The sequence below is a fragment of the Megalobrama amblycephala genome, linkage group LG24, assembly GCF_018812025.1.
Source record: "Megalobrama amblycephala isolate DHTTF-2021 linkage group LG24, ASM1881202v1, whole genome shotgun sequence".
Lineage (NCBI taxonomy): Eukaryota > Metazoa > Chordata > Actinopteri > Cypriniformes > Xenocyprididae > Megalobrama > Megalobrama amblycephala.
Window position 1 is genome coordinate 13,183,660 of NC_063067.1, and position 20,908 is coordinate 13,204,567.

The following is a 20,908-nucleotide window of genomic DNA, read 5'->3' on the forward strand; positions in this document are numbered from 1 at the left end:
CAAGAGGGAGGGGACGTAATTTTGATTAAAGATTATGAAAGGACATGAATTTGAAAAAAATAATGCTGTGCATGGATAAATCACTTATAATAAATGCTGCAAAAATCCATAAAAAACAAGAATTGTCCATTTTGATTTCATGGTAACTGCCAGATTGCCCAGAGTAAGTCTACTGGAAGTCTTTGGGTAAAATACTTACATGGGTCAATGACGTGACAGGTTATTTTTTTTGTCCAAAGGCCTCAATTTTTTATTCTGGCATGATTTTATAACATCGTATATAAACATAGTGCAAAATGGTATTAAAATTATGTGTAGAAATCGTTGCTTTGTTATGAGAAAGAATGTCTGGAAAAATTAATTTCATTGATGTCATTCGGAGTAACCAATATAAAGGGACCGTTTTGGATCAAGTCATGCGTTCACTATCATGTGACCATCAGGTCATTTGGTACAACCATTATATCCAGATATCAGCCTGTTAGCATTGTTTGAAAATATCGTCATTCAGTATAACCAAAAGTGTCATTCGGTAAAACCGAAATTTTGGTTGAAACCAAATTACTTTTTTGGTGACAAATTTTGTCCATCTTGTAAAAAATGACAAAAGCAGTGTTAATTGATTATAAAAACCACATAATCACATTGTTAACACTTTATAAAACTTATACATGTATTATATTTCCATTAGTTTTTTTTTACACTTTTAAGAACCTTATTCGTCAATGACCCACATATAATTACCTGAACCAGTTAACTGTTACAACTGCATGGTTGAGTTATGCTGCTAAATAGACAAGGAAATTGGAAACATGGAGTTTAAACTGAATAATTTACTGCATAGAGTTTGCTCACTGATCTATAGAAATGATTTTCTGGAATACAGTACAGCAGGATGTCTGGTCACTTTTATGGCAAATGTCTACAGTATAACTTCAGAGTGACAATGTAGACTGCCTATGTACATCATTTGCAACAACTGTAAAGCAGTGTGTCTTATTATTAGCCAGAGAGCTTGCTTTGCTTCCTACCAGCTCATGTGGAAACCCCATTACTAAAATCGATCAGCACATGAAGTCTGCAATCAATAATTCACCATGCCTTTAAACAAACCAAGCTTTCTTAATCTTCTAAGGTGAATGGCAGCAAACATATTCAGCAGTGTATGGGTATTTAAAAGGCACATTCACATTGAGAGGAGAAACTTGGTCAGTACCTCCCCAGAGAGCGGCACTTGGCTGAGGCTGCATGTGTGGGAAACGCTAGGCCTGCTCCACTAATCTTTGGCATTCGATAATGGATGTCGACAGGGCCTTTACCACAGATCAAAATGGGTCTCTTAATGCAGCACACTACTACCTACACTAACACAGCAGTTGATGGAGGTATAGTAACTGGATAGTGCTGTACTGTGAACTGTGTGTACTCTCACTGTTGCCCATTTAGCGATAATTAGTGTTTATAATAGCAACACCGATTATTTAATGACAGACTTCACAGAGGGTTTATGGGTCAATGACATGGAACTCATTTATCTGTGCGGAACTATTAAATTAATTAAATAAATATAAAAGAATACATGTAATCCATTCATAAAGCTACTTTTTTATTCTACAATAAGCATGTTCTTAATTTCTGAATGTATATAAAGGCGCCCTTTGACCATGTGTGTGACTGTGTGTCAAGGTCATTAATTCAGGTTGTAAAATGTCATCTGGTGCAACTCCACAAAAACAAAAGCATAACAAAAATAATAATAATAATAATTAGGAATTAATATTTTATAATATTTGTATAAGGAAAAACAACTTTTTATCTTGAAAAATCAATGTAATTTTACTAAATTAAAAATAATGATTAATATACTATATACTCAGATGAATATTTTATTATGTTTTATGTTTTGAAATTATATTATTGTTATACTTTTACTTTGATGGTTACACCACAATGCATTTTTAGAATTAATTAAATGAAACTACAGTACAGTCCAAAAGTTTGGAACCAATAAGATTTTTAATGTTTTTAAAAGAAGTTTCGTCTGCTCACCAAGGCTACATTTATTTAATTAAAAATACAGTAAAAAACAGTAATATTGTGAAATATTATTACAATTTAAAATAACTGTGTACTATTTAAATATATTTGACAAAGTAATTTATTCCTGTGATGCAAAGCTGAATTTTCAGCATCGTTACTCCAGTCTTCAGTGTCACATGATCCTTCAGAAATCATTCTAATATGCTGATTTGCTGCTCAATAAACATTTATGATTATTTTCAATGTTGAAAACAGTTGTGTACTTTTTTTTCAGGATTCCTTGATGAATAGAAAGTTCAAAAGAACAGCATTTATCTGAAATACAAAGCTTCTGTAGCATTATACACTACCGTTCAAAAGTTTGGGGTCAGTAAGAATTTTTATTTTTATTTTTTTGAAAAGAAATGAAAGAAATGAATACTTTTATTCAGCAAGGATGCATTAAATCAATCAAAAGTGGCAGTAAAGACATTTATAATGTTACAAAAGATTAGATTTCAGATAAACACTGTTCTTTTGAACTTTCTATTCATCAAATAATCCTGAAAAAAAATATTGTACACAAATATTTTGTACAATTGTACACATTAAATGTTTCTTGAGCAGCAGATCAGCATATTAGAATGATTTCTGAAGGATCATGTGACACTGAAGACTGGAGTAATGATGCTGAAAATTCAGCTTTGCCATCACAGGAATAAATTACTTTGTGAAATATATTCAAATAGAAAACAGTTATTTTAAATTGTAATAATATTTCACAATATTACTGTTTTTACTGTATTTTTAATTAAATAAATGTAGCCTTGGTGAGCAGACGAAACATCTTTTAAAAACATTAAAAATCTTAGTGGTTCCAAACTTTTGGACTGTACTGTATATATAAAGGCCCCATTTGACCCTCATGACTGTTTGTCAAGGTCAAGTTAATTCAGGTAAAATGTCATGTGGTGCAACTCCACAAATACAAAAGCATAACAAAAACTAATAATATTTAGTAACTAACATTTAATAATATTTGTAAAAAAAAAAAAAAAAAAACTCTGCTTGATTGAATGATTAAAATCTAAGATTATTCATGAAATATTTTATTATCTTTTATGTTATATTAATGTAACAAATATTAAATTATATTAGCCTAATGCTAAACTTTTTACTGTGATGGTTACACCATGATACATTTTTAAAGCTAATTAATCAAAACTTTTCCTGAAAATGGTATAAAAGTTTTTCAAAACCACATGAAACCAGCATGAACCCAAAAAGTCATTTTTTAAGAACTTAGCACATGTGGTTTAAAGAAGATGTTTTCCTTTTCTTTATCGTGGACACTTTTATTCATCTTTGACCCTCACAACACAGCATGGTTTGGCTCAGGCGGACTACAAATTTGATGGGACAAAAAACTAGCTGGATCTCCTATACTGCCCTATGGCTGGCCCAGAGAGCAGATGTCTTAATTAAAGAACGCACACACGCACACACACACACACACACACACACACACACACACAAGCTCGTTAGCATGGCAGATGAGCAAACACCCCAAGCTTCAGAGGGGATAAGAACAAGGATACACACAGTTCACAACTCACATTTGACCTCACACACATTCAATGTACAGTGAGCCACCAGGAATCCCTCTGAGAATCTTTTCATCATATCAAGCATGATCTTTCAAACAAGATCCAATCAGGAAAGGTACAGTATGAAGCCAGTATATTCACCATTTCATCAGACTAAAAAAAAAAGGCTTTAAGTGGAAGAGTAGGAAGGTAAGCAATGTTACATAAGAAAGGCTGGGGGCATGAGTGATATGGTAAACAGGTAGAGCAAGGATATGAAGGAAGTAAAAGACAAAATGTCAAGAAGAAAGAGTTAGGAAACCAGGAGGAGGATGCATCAACAAGGGTTTTGCAGGCTACGCTTCACTAGAGAACTACAGGCACGATACTGCCTGAGAGGCATGGGCATTTTATCAAAATGAGTAATCTTATCCACAGGGGCCCACTCTTTCCTGCTCAAACACTCCACATGGGGTGCCAACACATCACAATGTGGGTATGAAAAATGGCCTGTTGGGTATCTTTGCTAAGAAATGTGTATGGATGAATTTAGAGGATAGAGTCACTACAGAAACAATACTGTACTGAATTAATGACGGATTCAAATGATCCAAAATATTATAGAAAAAATGTTTATATTTGACCCAAATTTTAGTAGAGGTGCAGGACACAGTGTAGCAAACACCAATAAACATCTGCTAATTACCTATTTTGTTATTTCAAAGTAGCTATTGTATAAACTAAAAACCTAATAACTTTCAGTTTTCTATTTCTACAAGATCATCTGAATAAGACAACATTCTGTGAACTTTAAAGCCTAAAGTATATTCTGGTTTTTATGTGTATGATAGGGAATGTGTACACTGAGCATGATGTAAATTTCGTTACCACCACAATATGCATGCAGATACGCTCAGCTCGTACATTCGTCTTGACTTTTTGTGCTAAGTAGTTTGTCCACTAGAGGGCTTTTTCCACTGCGGTTAACCTCCAGTTCTAAACCCCATTTTTAACCCTGAAAACAAAACATTAACCCTGGGTTTAGGAATATATGGTATGAAACATCAGTGTTGGAATACCCAGGATTAATTGTTAACCCAGGGTAAATTATGAGCACTGTGAAACGTGAAGCAATATAACCCCAGATTCTGTTAACCCAGGGTTTAGAATAACCCGGAGTTAACTATTTCAAGTGTGAAAAGTCCTAAGGTGGTAACATTGGCCCCGGGCCGTAGTTTCACAACAAACTACTGAAAAGGCAGCCGTGTTTACAAGTGTTTGTGTGAGGGTTTAGGAATACCCACAACTCTTTAAAATCCATTTTTATCACTCATAACTTATGGAGAGAAATAGTGCAGACTCTGGACAAAGATGAAACTTTCTAGAGCCACTGAATTCATGAGATTGTCTTGGACAAATAAAGAGTAGCTTGCATAACTGGCTGGCCAGACTAAAGCGGTCCTGCTGTTTACTGCCCAGGGAACAGCAGGCAGAAACTGCAGCCCATTTGTGCATTTATGTAATCACCACTTCAGTTTTCTTTCTGCCGGCCCCAGAGAGACACACGCTTACACAATGCCTCAACACAACCCTCTTCATCCTTCTCTTCCTGTGTCTTTCAAATTCCTGAACAAAACGGATACAGGAGCTTTGATGTTAGTTGAGGGATAAATGTAAAGCCCACAGAGACACACGCCACAGAACAGTGGGACAGCACGAGAAAAAACCCTCAAGGTTGCATTTATCAGCTCATGACATTTCATGTGTGAGCACTCACAAATGTACGACCACAACAGACGCAGGTCACACAAGTATTCTTGGTATTCACTCGCCTCAGGTGCGTGTGCATAAACTCATTTTCGTCACAGTATGCTGAGGAAAATTTCATGTTGGCTCATCAGACATGGAGAAGCATCCATGTTACCGTGTTACTCATTCATTGTCTGTTTCTATTAATCAGCATCATTGCACTGTAGCTGCAAACTGCAGAAGAAAATTGTGATTGTGTCATAATTTCAGCACTCACAGCACTGATGTGAACATAATACCAGTTCAAATTTAAAGGGATTAAATATCCTTCATCATTTACTCTCCCTTATGTCATTCCAAACCTTCTTCTGCAGAACACAAAAGAAGATACTTTGAAGAATGTTGGGGATTTTCAATATATGGACATTTTTCAAAATATCTTCTTTTGTGTTCCACAGAAAAACAAAAGCCATACAGGTTTGGAATGACATGAGGGTGAGTAAATGATGACAGAATTTTCATTTTCGAGTGAACCACCTCTTTAAGTAATTAAATGTCCAATTTTTTAAGAGTCTGCATAATTAATTCCTCATAACCTGTTCATCGCATGCTATATGAAAACTTGTAAAAGAAACTTCAATCCAGTGAATTTAAATGAACTTTTAGAAATCAAAAGGGCCTAACATTGAAAACTAATATTCAGACCAAAAGTATCTATAGCAGAAAGTGATGAAAACTGATAGACACATTTATATAGTTAATGTTTAACTTATATAATAAAATAAATAAATACATTATGAATCATTTATGAATCCTACTAGTAGATCCATAAAGTACATGAAAAATTCATTGCATTATTGTACAATAATATTGTAAGTTATTCACCCTTAAAGTCAGTGTGTGTAGAAGGTAAAGAGTACTGTAAATATACTTGTTTTAATCAATATAGACATAATTATGATCAGGAAAATTAAAATTACACAGACACAAATCATGTAAAGCAATCCAAAAAAAAAATTGATAGTAAGCCTCATCCCACACACCAGGAAAATAAACGCAGCCATGACTATGACACGACATTTACATATTTACAGCTTTAAATTTCAAAGACTTAATTACAATGAGAGAATCGGCTTTAAGAGCCAAGACATTTGGAGAGATGGAAGCTTCTCAGGTGTTCAGTTTCACATTAGTTTAATCAGGAAGTAGAAGACTCTATGTTACCTTGCACGGCTGGCTACAAAGTGCCTTTGATGTACAATTACGCAAATTACAGTATGGAAAAATGAAGAGGGAGGGTGGATTTACTTAAAGGATAGAGCACACTATTATTTTATCAGTGAGCAGATAAGAAGCAGCATGGAGTGTGTTACAAAAGACCGTGGGCAGTATGAGCACTGCAGTCGAAAAAGTGAGAGAGCACCCTTATATGCTCCCAATAACGCTAAGCGGTGGAACATGATCACACTGCATCTCCATTTCATATAGAGAACATGCTAATGTGTTTAACAGCACTAACAGGAATCTCCATCTCTACCTTCTCCTCTGAACCTGAGACAGCAGAGAAATACACAAATTCAGTCAATTAGTCAGAAGAAAGACTTGATTTTTAACAGCAGAGATGTCAAGAGGTCACATAATCACAATCCACCTCTGCACATAATATAATTATGATGCATTCGGAATTCTGGCCGAAAAAGATAAGCCAATAATAATGGCTGATAACCAATAAATGGTTTTTGAATGCTACAAGTGAATTTTGGCATTACGACATTATAATGCAAAGCATGAAATAATGTATTTTCATACTGAGATTTCTTAAAGATTACATTTAACTAAGTTATTAAATTATTAGTGTTTTTAAAGATTAACTTTGAGTGAGAGTTGGAAATGGGTTATAAAATTGATATAAAAAAAACAACTTGAATATGTACAATAACAAATACAGAAATGAAATTTATAAAAAAAGCCAATAATATAAAGAAATATAGAAATAAGCAAATCAATGACTCACTATTTCATTATTTAAAATATTCTCATTAATTTTTAATTCAGAAATATTTTGCTGATGTAGATTTATGAAGTATCATGTGACACTGAAGACTGGAGTAATGATGCTGAAAATTCAGCTTTGCCATCACAGGAATAAATTATATTTTAAAATATAAATATAAAACAGTTATTTTAAATTGTGATAATATTTCACAATAATACCATTTTACTTATTTTATCAAATAAATGCATGCCTTGGTGAGTATAAAAGACTTCTTCAGTTTTACTGTTCAAACTTTTCAACAGTAAAGTATATATATATATATATATATATATATATATATATATATATAATTACTCATAAATAATCATTTGTAATAATACATTTTAATTCACAAAATGCAAAATGTAGAGAAAAATTTAAATTAAGTACAGTGAATACGGTATGATGAAACATGCTTCTCACTCACTGTCTCTTGACACTAACAATTACTAAATTTGCCATGAGATATCAATGAACAAGGAAATCCCACTAAATAACCAGCCAACTAACTAACATTCCAGACATTCCTAAGCTATGCTTTGCCAACTTTAACCCTTTAAACCAAATTAACCCTACATAACAAATCTCATCCCCAAAGTTACATTTTCTGTTCAAAACTGTGTAAGAATAAAAGCATTTGGTGACACTGAAAGAATTGTACTTGTTGAAATCATGACTAAACTGTCTAAACCAGACAAGCAACAGACTAGAAGGGTTAAAGTTCTACACGTTAACTGTCGGAGACCTCCTCTCACCTACCTATATTTCATGCCAGTTCTTAAGCAGTGGCCACCAGAGGAGGGCATGTTCTGCACAGACAGTTGGCCCAGGCTGCGGGCCACCATCGCCACTGCACGGAACTTGCTTTTGGTCCCCAAACTCGGGCTATTGGTGTTCTGTCGGTTCAGTCGGTCCTCTGTGCTGCGGCTAACAGCTCGGTGGTCCGTGCACACAAACGACACCTGCATGCTGACGGCGAGCCCCCGCAGACAGGATGCTGATGCTATGAAGATAAACTAGTCCTAAAATCTCCCAAGAGGCACCAATGCCGTTACCTCAACGATAAAAGTGTCTTCTTGTCCCGAGGACAATGAGGTGAAAAAGTCACTTTTCCCAAAACTTGAAGAAAATGCCGTTAAAAAGGTCAAAATGGATGCGACAGCTGTCAAAAAGGTGAGTGCAACACTCTGTTTTAACCACAAGTGCAGGTATTGCTTTGAAGTGCTGCCAGAGTATGTATTTGTCCATGTGGTGTCTGTGTGTGTGTGTGTGTGTGAAACGTGTGTAAGTAAGAGTCTCAATGCATGTGTGTGCTAGTCTCTGTGAGAGTGAATTCCTGCGCTCTGGCTCCAGGGCAGCAGCAGCCTGTGAAGCGATGGACTCTGGGCACCAATCACATCAACACACAGAACAGGGGAGAAATCCCACATCCATCCACGTCACACTGCAGCACATCAAGCACACGCTTATCTGCTCTTCTCCGCTTTTCTCTGTCTGCACTGCAAGTGAAGTTGCTTCTCTTCCCCCCCCACTTTCTTCAGCTGATTCTTGTCCGCCCAACTGTCTATTCCTAACATTAACTGACAGTGAATTTTCATACCCCGGCTTCTGGTTTAGATCATCATCCAGTAATGTGTGCTGAGCAAATGCATAAATGCTATGCGAGAGAAAGTATTTAAAACAGCATAGTATGATGATTGTGCAAGCAAGCATGAGAGAGAGAAAGAGAGAGAGTGTACTAGAGAGAAAGTGGGAAGGTCTAAGCTCACGCTATGTTGTGTTAGATCAGCTCGTACCTGATATTCCACACCGCCTACGCATGACAGAATGTCCGAGGACAAACACAATTCTGGTTTGATACCGTCACATGTTAAAACAGTTGATCAAATTGCAGATGTGGCCTTTTCTTTTTATTCATTCCTACTTGTTCTATCACAAAAGATACTGTGTAATTATTTAAATGAGTATGATTTTCACATGAGTGGACTTTAGTGACTTCAGTTCACATGACTGCTTCAGCTCTATGAGTATAGGAATAAAGCAATGCCTATTATGCAGTCTGACCGACTATTAATATTCATAACAAATAATTGACTATGCAAAATGCAAATTGTCTGCTAGCCTTCATTCATAATGACTTCTCTTGCAGATGGCTTAAACTCCATTCAAGATTCAATATCCAATTATTAGGGGCCGCTTAAATGACACCTTTCCTACTGAAAACAGAATTCCTTTAATGCATTCTTGCCGTTCATTTATGTGTTTAGCCTATAGGTTTGCATGTTTGAGTGTGTATGTGTGCAGAAGCTTGGTCTTTTAAAAAAAAAAAAAAAAAAAAGTGTTATTACCAAATTACTTGTCTGGTCCGCATAATACAGAAAATTTGATCTATGTAAACTAGAATAATTTTGATAATTTTTTATCCATACATAGGGAAAGGAAAAGGAAGGAGGCCTTCGCAGGGGATAGTTTAGTTGAAATGTTAGGGCTGCGTTATCATCATGTCTAAATGCAGGTCCTTCATCCCATCTGGATATGGCCTGGATCTGGCAGGCTGCGGAAAACCTCGGGATAAACAGAGAGAGACTAATATTAGCGTAGACGCCATTCTTCTTATGATGTAGCGAGTACATCAGGTGTTATGGGAAGTGTTCCTGGCTGACCTAATCTATGCAGCCTAACAATTTACATGATTTGAATTATAGAAGTAGATAATGTATTATGTGTATGCAAGTTTACACAGATGTGTTTTTAGTCTAGACTTAAACTGACAGAGTGTGTCTGCTTCCCGAACAGTGATAGGAAGACTGTTCCAAAGTTTAGGAAAAGTATCTACCACCTGCAGTTGATTTTGATATTCTACGTATTATCAACTGTCCAGAATTCTGAGATCGCAATAGACGTGAAGGACTAATGCATTAAGAGCTCGCTCAGGTACCGGGGAGCTAAACCATTTAGTGCTTTGTAAGTAAAGATTTTAGATTTTAAAATCTATTCGATGTTTAATAGGGAGCCAACGCAGTGTTGACAGAACCGAGCTAATATGGTCATACTTCCTGGTTCTAGTAAGAACTCTAGCTGCTGCGTTTTGGACCAGCTGTAGTTTGTTTAACAGGCGAGCAGAACAACCACCCAGTAGAGCGTTACAGTAATCTAGCCTTGAGGTCATGAACGCATGAACTAACTGTTCTGCATTTGTCATTGAGAGCATATGTCGATATATATTTTTAAGATGGAAGAATGCGGTTTTACAGACGCTAGAAACATGGCTTTCAAATGAAAGATTGGTATCAAAGAGCACACCCAGGTTCCTAGCTGATGACGAAGACTTAAAAGAGCAGCCATCAAGTGTTAGACAGTATTCTAGGTTAATATGTGCAAAGGTTTTTGGTCCAATAATTAGTATCTCTGTTTTTTCTGAATTTTTTATGTCAGCTATGCATTCTATTAATTTTGTGAATTGGGAAGTTTCGTCAGGGCTTGAAGAAATATAGAGCTGAGTATCATCAGCGTAACAGTGAAAACTATCGCCATGCTTCCTAATGATATCTCCCAAGGGCAGCATGTACAGAGTGAAAAGCAACGGTCCTAGTACTGAGCCTTGCGGTACTCCATATTGAACTTGTGATTGATATGACATTTCTTCGTTTACTACTACAAACTGATAACGGTCAGATAAGTATGATTTGAACCATGCCAATGCAATTTCACTAATGCAACATAACATAGCAACATAACATTTTCAAGTCTATTCAAAAGAATATTGTGGTTGATAGTGTCAAAGGCAGCACTAAGATCTAGTAACACTAATAGAGAGATACAGCCATGATCTGATGATAAGAGCAAATCATTTGTAACTCTAATGAGAGCAGTACTATGGTACGGTCTAAATCCTGACTGGAAATCCTCACAGATACCATTTCTTTGAATGTAGTTGCAATGAAAGAGATATTGACAGACAGACAGATAGATAGTCAGAAAGACAGACAGACTTTTGGACTACACTTTTTGGAAACACATTGATATTTATTAATTACGAACCATATAGAGGAGAGTGTCTTTTTAAATGTAGCATGACTACTAGCTGAAGGACACAATTAAAATTAGCAAAAGAAAAAATACTTGTCAAGGATTTTTCCATAGTTGAACAAACAACATTTCTGCACAACTCTACATAGTATTCACAAAATCAAATCAGCAAATCATATATGACACAGCTGTAAGTCAGACATCAGAGGGGAAGCCAAAGATTTTTTTTTTTTTTTTAAGTACAATTCTGTAGTCTAAGCTAACTGAAGTGGTCCTTAGCGTGATTGCGAGCGTGTCTTTGAATGCGCGTGCGAGTGAACATCCCGCAGACCGTAAACAGTGAGATGAGCTCTCCTATAATCTGACACACAAATGACACACGCTATTCCCGCATCTCTAGCACATTACTGAGCCTAAAGCATGCTTCCTAAAGCATCTCATAAAACCACTGAGTGACGGAGCGACTGCCCGGTTTTCATGCACTCGGGATTAGAGGAATGTGTGTCATCCCACCTCTAGATGAAAGGAAGTGGACAGACGGCTTAAGTGAACATACAGAGCTTCCTGAATGGCACTGACACTCGCTAGCCTCAGGACAAAGACTCTGCCAGCAGGCTTGAGCGAAGCAGCGGTCCATTTAAATCAGACAGGACACTGAACTCGGGCATCTTTCATCATGCTGTATCTAAAGAGAGGGAACTGACAGGAAATCAAGACTTGAGATGTGATGAGGAACTCTGTGTCTTTAGATATTTAAACTCCAATCCGCTGGCAACTAGCGTCACCCCGTCTGCAACTGCACGTTAGATCTAGAATCACAGGCACGCCACATGCTAACATGACACACTGAAATATTATGCAAATATTGATGGCAATGTTAACCTAAGCTGACATGGCCTCGGGAGCACACATACTGTAAAGAAAGAAAGCATAGCGTTTAATATATAATGCAAAAAGAAAGTCTGCAATGTTTGTGTTGAAGAGATGGATAACGTATAATGCAATGAGAGTTCATGAGTTAGTGGCACGTCAATGGGGTTCTGCACAGTGTTGATTTTGTCAACATTTTTTTCCCCAGAATTGTTTAACAAAGAGTTTGATTTCGTCAACGGTAACAAAGATGAGGTGAAAATGCGCAACATGGCACAATGTACAAGTTAGGGCTGTCACTATCAATTATTTTGGTAATCGAGTAATCGGTCGATTATTTTGAAATTAATTGAGTAATCGGTGGTAATAAAAACTGACCTAAGCAAACAATAAAATGACTTATAATAACAATGAGGCAATAATGTTTTGTTCAAATAAAGTATCAAAAGCAAGTAATCATATGGTTTCATAGAACAACACTGTTACAATACATCATATGCATAATACACTGTATAAACAATCATCTTATGCACTCTAAAAACTAATTCAGGGAACCTTTACTTAAATATATATATTGTTGTGAAATAAAAAATCAAGTTCTGAAATGCTGTTAGACTTTTTACTTGTAATTGTTATTTTATTGAGCTTGGATGACACAGAAATTATTCCTATTGATTCGATATACTATCATGACTGGTCATAGTTTAACATTTTCAGTTAATCAAAAATGTATTTAATTTTAAGTTCTGTTAATGTAAAATACAATCTGATGACGTGTAAACATGTTTCATTGTTTTAAGTTGGATGAACACTTCTTTTAATTTAGACTAACTTAAGTTGAGTGAAACTGGGCTGGGATTTATATTTCCCATCATGCTTTGCCCATGGCACTTGAAAGGGTGAGTAAATGCTAAAATTAAGAGTTATATAAAGTTTTTTGCACAAGATTAATGGTAAGGGAGATTTAGCAGTAATTAGTGTTTTGTTATGCTAATTTAGAAGTTTCTGTTAATGTGGGTTTTTGGAGATTTACCATCATGGTGACAAGCGGTGCTTGGTAAGTTCATGTGAAATGCGTTTTATTGTGTTCAAAAATCTCTTCACCTTACTTAAAACATTATGTTGGATCAACTTAAATAGTTGCATTCATGTTGACAATTATTAAGTTCATGTTATTTAAAAATGTGTTTTTATTGTGGCAAAAAAACGTCTTCACCTTACTTAAAACATTATGTTGGATCAACTGAAAATATTGCTTTGAATTAATGTAATTCTCCCAATTGGCTTAAGTTGAAAATTCTAGTGGAAAACATTAACATATTTTTTTGTTGTTGTTGTTGAACCAATGTTTTATTTTTTAGAGTGTGTACATTATGTATTATAACAAATACCAACAGCATAGTGTTGTTACACTTTACAGCATATCAAATCCTCCAATATAATTTTTGCATATTGTTTTTGCAAAATGTTGATACATTTGTTAATATATAAAAAAACATAAAATGTTTGAATATTGGGTTTACTTTTACATTTTCGGCAAATAAAACATTCATTAAGTAAAATTAGATGTGATTTTTTTTTATGAAACGTTCATATATAGAAGTATACTTTCATCAAAATAAATATATATGAAAAACTTTAAAAATGAACACTAGCACTTTACCTTCGCCACTACTCTGCTATCATCTCTGGCCATCTACTGAATGCTGCTATTGTTCCCTAAAAAAGATGTTAAGCTCTAGAGTCCAAGCTGTTCCAAGAGTGTTGCAATGTGATCTGCATGGAAAAGGGTCCACTTACCGGGCACAGTGAATAAACAAGGGGGTAAGAACAATGTTACAGTTTGTCATGGTCACAAATGTATTTGTTTCATTGTGACCCTGTGCAGGGATTAACCCTGAAGTTACAAGTTGTACATATAGAGAACAGCCTACTGCAATCCTCATGAGCACCTGTTAGCCTCCTGCCATTCCGATACACCACTGTAAATCAAATCCGTCACCACTGCTAGTAGTTTCAGTGTTAGATTTACAGACGAGTTTTAAATGTCACTGCAGCTGGATGCACAAGCAGTAATTGAATTATCATTACTGAATGGAAACCAGAGCTGCAGCCCATGTGTCAAATGGTTGAGTATGAGGCTTAGTGTTACAGCAGGAGAGATGTGACCTTTCTAATGAATGAGGTGGGATGTGTGAGGTGTACTTGAGAAAGAGAAGGCTAATGTGCACTAGCTGTAAGCATGGCTCTGTGTTAAGGGTGCTTGTCAGTCTGGAGGTGAGAGTCATGAATCAAAAGCCCTTTTAGAATTACAGATGGAGAGAGAATATTAGAGCTAAAACATAATTATGCTGTTCTTCACCCCTAAAGTCTGTGCTAAAGTCACTAAAATCCCTGCCATACGTATAAGAAATTAGATGAAAGACTGCATAGCGGGACTATATATATGTGTGTGTGTCTGTGTGTGTGCGTTTTTGTGACATATCAGGACACAAATTTGTATAATGACATCGGTATGACATAGGTATTACAAGGAGAGGGTACATTACCCCATGTCCCCATTTTTTCAAAAGGCTTATAAATCATACAGAATGAGTTTTTGTGAGAAAGTAAAAATGTGCACAGTTTTCTGTGATGGGTAGGTTTAGGTGTAGGGTTGGTGTAGGGCAATAGAAAATACGGTTTGTACACTATAAAAACAATTACACCTATGGAATGTCCCCACAATTCACAAAAACATTTGTGTGTGTGTGTATACAACAGGATGTATAAACAGTGTGAACAGAAAATGACTTCATCGTGAAGCATGTCAAAATTGGTGAGAACCGCCTTTTTTCTCTTAAAGGGAGATGCCCTGTCATTTGGGAGTTTGGCTGGGGCCATAGGTCTCCGAAAGCAATAATCTCCCATTGTTCCTTACTTTTAACCTCCTGGCACTTCAAACACCTCTACTCCATTTAAACTGTCAAGCTCTCCCTCCTTCTGCCTTTGATTAGAAGCCTAACTCCATGCTTATCCACAGTCAAATAAGCTCTGGAAAATCCTCCAGAGCCGTTCAATCATCTCCCACCTCTCACAGCAGAGCTCAGTCTCTCCACAGTGAGCTTCACCGCAGGGCTCCGGCTTTCATAAGCACACGCATACACCCAACAATTACTTCTCAGAGCACAAACAACTCTATCATCCACATCAGATTCACAACTTTGTGGATTAAATGAGTAGTTCATCCCAAAAATGAAACTTCTATCAGTAGTTACTTATGTTGTTCCAACCAAAAAATATCTGAGGAATTATTATGATGGCTGACCATTAACTGTAGACTCCAAACAGACTAGAATCACTATAAAATCACTATAATTGTATCGTTAAAGTAGTATTTGTGATATATATCCACTTAAAGGTGCTCTAAGTGATGTCACACATTTTTAGGCCAAAACATTTTTTGTCACATACAGCAAACATCTCCTCACTATCCGATAGCTGCCTGTCCCCTGAACATACTGTAAAAAAACACGGTCTCTGTAGTCGCCACAAGCTCCGAAAACGGCAATAAAAACAAACTGGTGCAGCCTGGACCACAAATCATAATAAACATGCTCCAGCCAATAACCGACAAGAATGATTTTAAATGCGCGTTCATGACTGTTTCAGGAAGCACGGAGGGGAGGGGGAGGAGGAGGAGGAGGGAGGGTCTAGCTAGCCTCTGTTTTGTTTGACAACACTTCGAACGTCAACAGGAAGTTACTCCACCTTAGAGAACCTTTAAGTTCAAGCCTCTACTCCATTTCAAGTGAGAATACTATCTCAATAGCCGTTTATGAGCACTACTCATTTATAATACACCTTTAAGCTAAGCTTTTATAAAAACAAGTTTGTTGTGTTCCAAATGATGCACTATACACTATATACTCAACCCTGTAGTGTGTGAATTTCATAAGGTTATTTTGTAATTCAACATCGGAGTCTGATAGCCCCTCCACCTCCACTACATAAGGAAAGCTGTGACAGTTGAGTGTATGAAGTGTCCAACATTCCATACTTTGTTTTTACGATTAATTCAGTGTATCATCTTTGTATTTTAAAGGTACAATATGTAAAATTTTTGGATTAAAATAGCCAAAAAAACACTAGAACGTTATATATTTTGTTGACTTGTGTACTTACATTATCCCAAATGTTTCCAAGAATGTTTACATCCAGAGAAATAAGAAATTTTAACCAGGACACAGAACTGTGTCCGTGCGTCACCTATCAATGACATCATATCCGCGTTACCCTCGGTTTCAAGTATTATTTTGTAGAAACCATGGAAACACCAAAGACGCTTTAATATATTATGTGTTTTATTAGACAGGTGAGCAACTGTTTGGATACATACATTGACAGAAAACTAATCATGTTACATATAGCTCAACACAGTAAATCTTATTGTTTAAATCTCATTTTCTTGATTTACAGCGAGTACCATGTTTTACCATGTCTAATATCGATCTAGCTTACTGCAGTGTGCAACAAGTGTCTAATAGTAGCCGCCGAGCGAATGCAGAGTAGCACTATAACAACTCTCAACACACAAATGTAACTAATATGATAAAACAGCTCTGCTTTACCCCACATATGCTTGACCGGAAGAAGCGGAAGTGGCGACTGTGACATCATTAAAAAACTCCACTGCTCTCGAGCCACGTCCGTTCGTCTCCAGTCCTCGTCTGCTCGCATGCTCTTTTCTCAGTCCTGTCCCGATTCTTTTCCACCGGCTGTGAGGTGAAGACAACATATCCCAAGATTCAGCGCTCAATCTTGGCGTCATCAAGCTATGCCTTTGTTTTGAATAAGCGCCCTCTAGTGGCGAAAATGTACATAGTGTGCCTTTAAGTATACTTCTTTTTGGAATTTTCCATGTGAGCACACTATTCTCACTATTTATAGGCATCGAATAGTGCACAAGTATGCAAACTGGGACGCACCTATAGTGTATGCAACATGTAGTATGCTAGTAGCTGATCCAAAAAAAACAACAACAACAAACAGTGCTAATATACAATATATTAGCACTGCTTGTTGCTTGCTTTTGGGATCAGCTACTGGCATACTACATACATAGCTTTTTGGTGTTTGTATGTGAAGATCTGCATACCAATTCCTAAAATAATTCTACTTTTGTACACAGGAAAAAATAGCATAGAGGTCTGTAATACAATTTTTCATTTCTGGATGAACTGCCTGTTCCTTTAACAGATAATTTAGCACAATCAATGATATAAATTGATAAATGTGTCTTCAGATCTGTTAAGAGGTTCATACAGTATACAAAACCTCTACTAGCTCTTTAAAAGACAGATTTTATGAGTGCTTGAACATTAATTCTGGTGGTTAATACTGTGAATTAGCCATGGAACAAAAGAGTGCACTAACTCATTCTGCTTGAGGCTTCTCAGCGGGAATCAACCAAGAACTTTATTAGATCAGTGGTGATGACTCAAACATACAGAAACATTTTTTTTTATGTGCTCAAATTAACTGAGATTTCACATGAAATATTTATACTTTTAACTAAAGAAAGCAAAAAGGCACCTAAAAAAATCACTCTACCTTATACAGTCATATAAATTGTAACCTTAAAGGTGCCCTAGATTCAAAAATTGAATTTACCTCGGCATAGTTAAATAACAAGAGTTAAGTACATGGAAAAGACATACAGTGAGTCTCAAACTCCATTGTTTCCTCCTTCTTATATAAATCTCATTTGTTTAAAAGACCACCGAAGAACAGGCGAATCTCAACATAACACCGACTGTTACGTAACAGTCGAGGTGTACGCCCCCAATATTTGCATATGCCAGCTCATGTTCCCAACATTATGAAAGGCATTAGACAAGGGCAGAACGTCTGGATGTGCACAGCTGAATCATCAGACTAGGTAAGCAAGCAAGGACAATAGCAAAAAATGGCAGATGGAGCAATAATAACTGACATGATTCATGATAACATGATATTTTTTGTGATATTTGTAAATTGTCTTTCTAAATGTTTTGTTAGCATGTTGCTAATGTACTGTAAAATTTTGTTAAAGTTACCATCGTTTCTTACTGTATTCACGGAGACAAGAGAGCAATCGCTATTTTCATTTTTAAACACTTGCAGTCTGTATAATGCACAAACACAACTTCATTCTTTATAAATCTCTCCAACAGTGTAGCATTAGCCGTTAGCCACGGAGCATAGCCTCAAACACATTCAGAATCAATGTAAACATCAAAATAAACACTGTACTTACGCGATTAGACATGCTGCATGATGAAACACTTTGTAAAGATCCATTTTGAGGGTTATATTAGCTGTTTGAACTTTTTTTATGTTGTTTAAGGCAAGCGCGAGCTCCGTGGGAATGAAGCACGAGATTTAAAGGGCCACACGCCCTGAATCGGCTCATTTCTAATTATGCCCCAAAATAGGCAGTTAAAAAATGAATTTAAAAAAATCTATGGGGTATTTTAAGCTGAAACTTCACAGACACATTCAGGGGACACCTTAGACTTATATTACATCTTTTAAAAAAAAGTTCTAGGGCACCTTTAAATCTTTAAATTGATTTAAAAAAAACCTCCTGAACATATTATGCATCAACTTCTCATATATAAAAATGAGAAAAACACAAGGAGGCATTCATAAAGTCGCTTCTCATGCATATTTATAACTTTGTTCTGTCAGAGCCCTTGAGGTTACTGTAAAAGACTCGACATATCCTAAAGCTCTGCAATCCTGATGACATTAAAGGGAATTAAGTGCGCACACACATGCACGCACACTACAGGCTTCTCAGAAAATGTGCCTGCCAATATAGCACGCAACTCAGTGCGAAATCCATAAATAAATATATTTAATATAAGCTGTCTTTTTCACATAAGCTACATCTCATTAGACTGTAACATCCCCACCGCTCCCTATGATGAAGCGAGAAGACTTCTAATGCAAAATCGAACTCCGTGTAGCAGAGAGCAGCTGCTTTGCCTCTCAATGTCAACCGCTGTGTGGTTACATACTAGAGCTGTAGTGTTAGAGTGTCTGTGTTTCAGAGATTATAGGTAGAACAAACATATTTAAGTCATGTGGACAGACAAGCGTAGAAAAATGTAATCCCACTTGATTTTATAAAAAAAGTAGTATTTGATGTGTCAGAGCAGGAGCAGGTAATAACACACCAGGTGGACAGCATTGCAATTACTGCAGCAAAACACTGACAGCAATTACAGCTACATTTACCAGCTGCTGCAATTCAATGGTGCTGAGCTGGTCTGCAAAGCAAGGAAAATGAAGAGTGTAATGATCAACAAATTAAATGAACATGTTGCAGAAAAATGCAATTCCATAAGCTTTCTTACTTCTAATGATACACACAAAAGAGCAATTGCAGCTCCGTAGGAATAAAGAAAAACCCTACCTAATAAGGTGTAGAGTACAGACGTTGTGAATCTGACATCTGTCCTGCTTCAGTAGCCTTTACATGTAAGTACATGTTCAGATGGTGCATAAAGAGAGGTGTAAAAGTCTGAGAGCATAATGGAAATATCAATGATATGATGTAAAACGGTTGTTCCCAACATTTATTTTTTTACTTTAAGCTCTAATTAAGATTATTTAGAGTAATTTCAATTAAGAATATGAGTATATATAAATATATTATCATATATACTTTATTTATGACAAACATCACATAACAATAATAAAAAAAAAAAATTAAGCTGCAGTCCGTAAGTTTTACCTCTTTGTCGCCATCTCTGTTCGAAATTTGCAATTGTAGTTATTTTCGGAATTATCATCTATATGTGGGTTGTGCATCGGCACGGCTTCTCAGCACGGATGAATCTAATGTTTTGAGGAGAATGTGTGGCTGTCAGTCACCGCACTGGTGGAAAATTGATTTTGGATCATTTTTAACCCCAAAAAGTTCCGGACAGGAGCTTTAAATAAATTTGACAAAAGCAAGATAGAAGCATTTTGATTAGCAAAGATTTTTCGAGCATACTGTATTTATTGCAAACTTCCGCAAGAACAATTCCCGATACTCAGGGAAATTTTGCTAGGATCTGCACAATTTCAACTCCATAAAAAAAGACTATTATAGGGCAGCAGTTATAAGGATAAAATGCTGGGTCTTCCGTTTCAAGCTTACGCTGCATGAGCAGCTTAATTCACTACAGCGCCTGCGGTTCTCTCACATTGCTCCATCACTCCATCTTCCAGACGTTCTCAAAAAGAAAAAAAGAAAAAGCTTTAAATTTGAATTCATATAGCCTGGCCTTTTACTGGGCAGATCTGGAGGGGACAGCCAGTCCGACAGCACTACTGAACAGAACTGCACACTCAAATGTACATTTGCACTTTGTTTCAGACTACAGTACACACAATGAGTTCGAATATAATAACTTATTCAGCTCAAATATAACTGATTCAAAATATCCTTTTCATAACAGAAACTATTAAATAAATTAACATGTATATGTATAGCACTTTTCACAAAGCATTACAAAGAATAAAATTGTGCTTTACAAATAGGAAAAAAGCTAAAGGAGACAAAAAAAACCAACCCTCCCTCCCTAAGATGTTGAGAAAGAGACCT

The 20,908-nt window shown here is 36.2% G+C and overlaps 1 protein-coding gene across 7 annotated transcripts in view; it reads right to left on the reverse strand.

The window, feature by feature from the left end:
• Positions 1-20,908, reverse strand: part of kcnab2b (potassium voltage-gated channel subfamily A regulatory beta subunit 2b) — a 74,218-nt gene that overhangs the window by 25,819 nt on the left and 27,491 nt on the right. Inside the window, exon 1 of one of the 7 annotated variants that reach the window (XM_048178178.1) lies at positions 8,149-9,093. The exons of 5 other annotated variants lie outside the window; for them this stretch is intronic. In XM_048178178.1, the coding sequence (XP_048034135.1) occupies positions 8,149-8,357 (209 nt within the window). In that variant the 5' untranslated portion in view covers positions 8,358-9,093. Of the gene's footprint in view, positions 1-8,148; positions 9,094-20,908 lie in introns of those variants that run through there. One more of the 7 variants, XM_048178179.1, reaches the window with a different exon arrangement.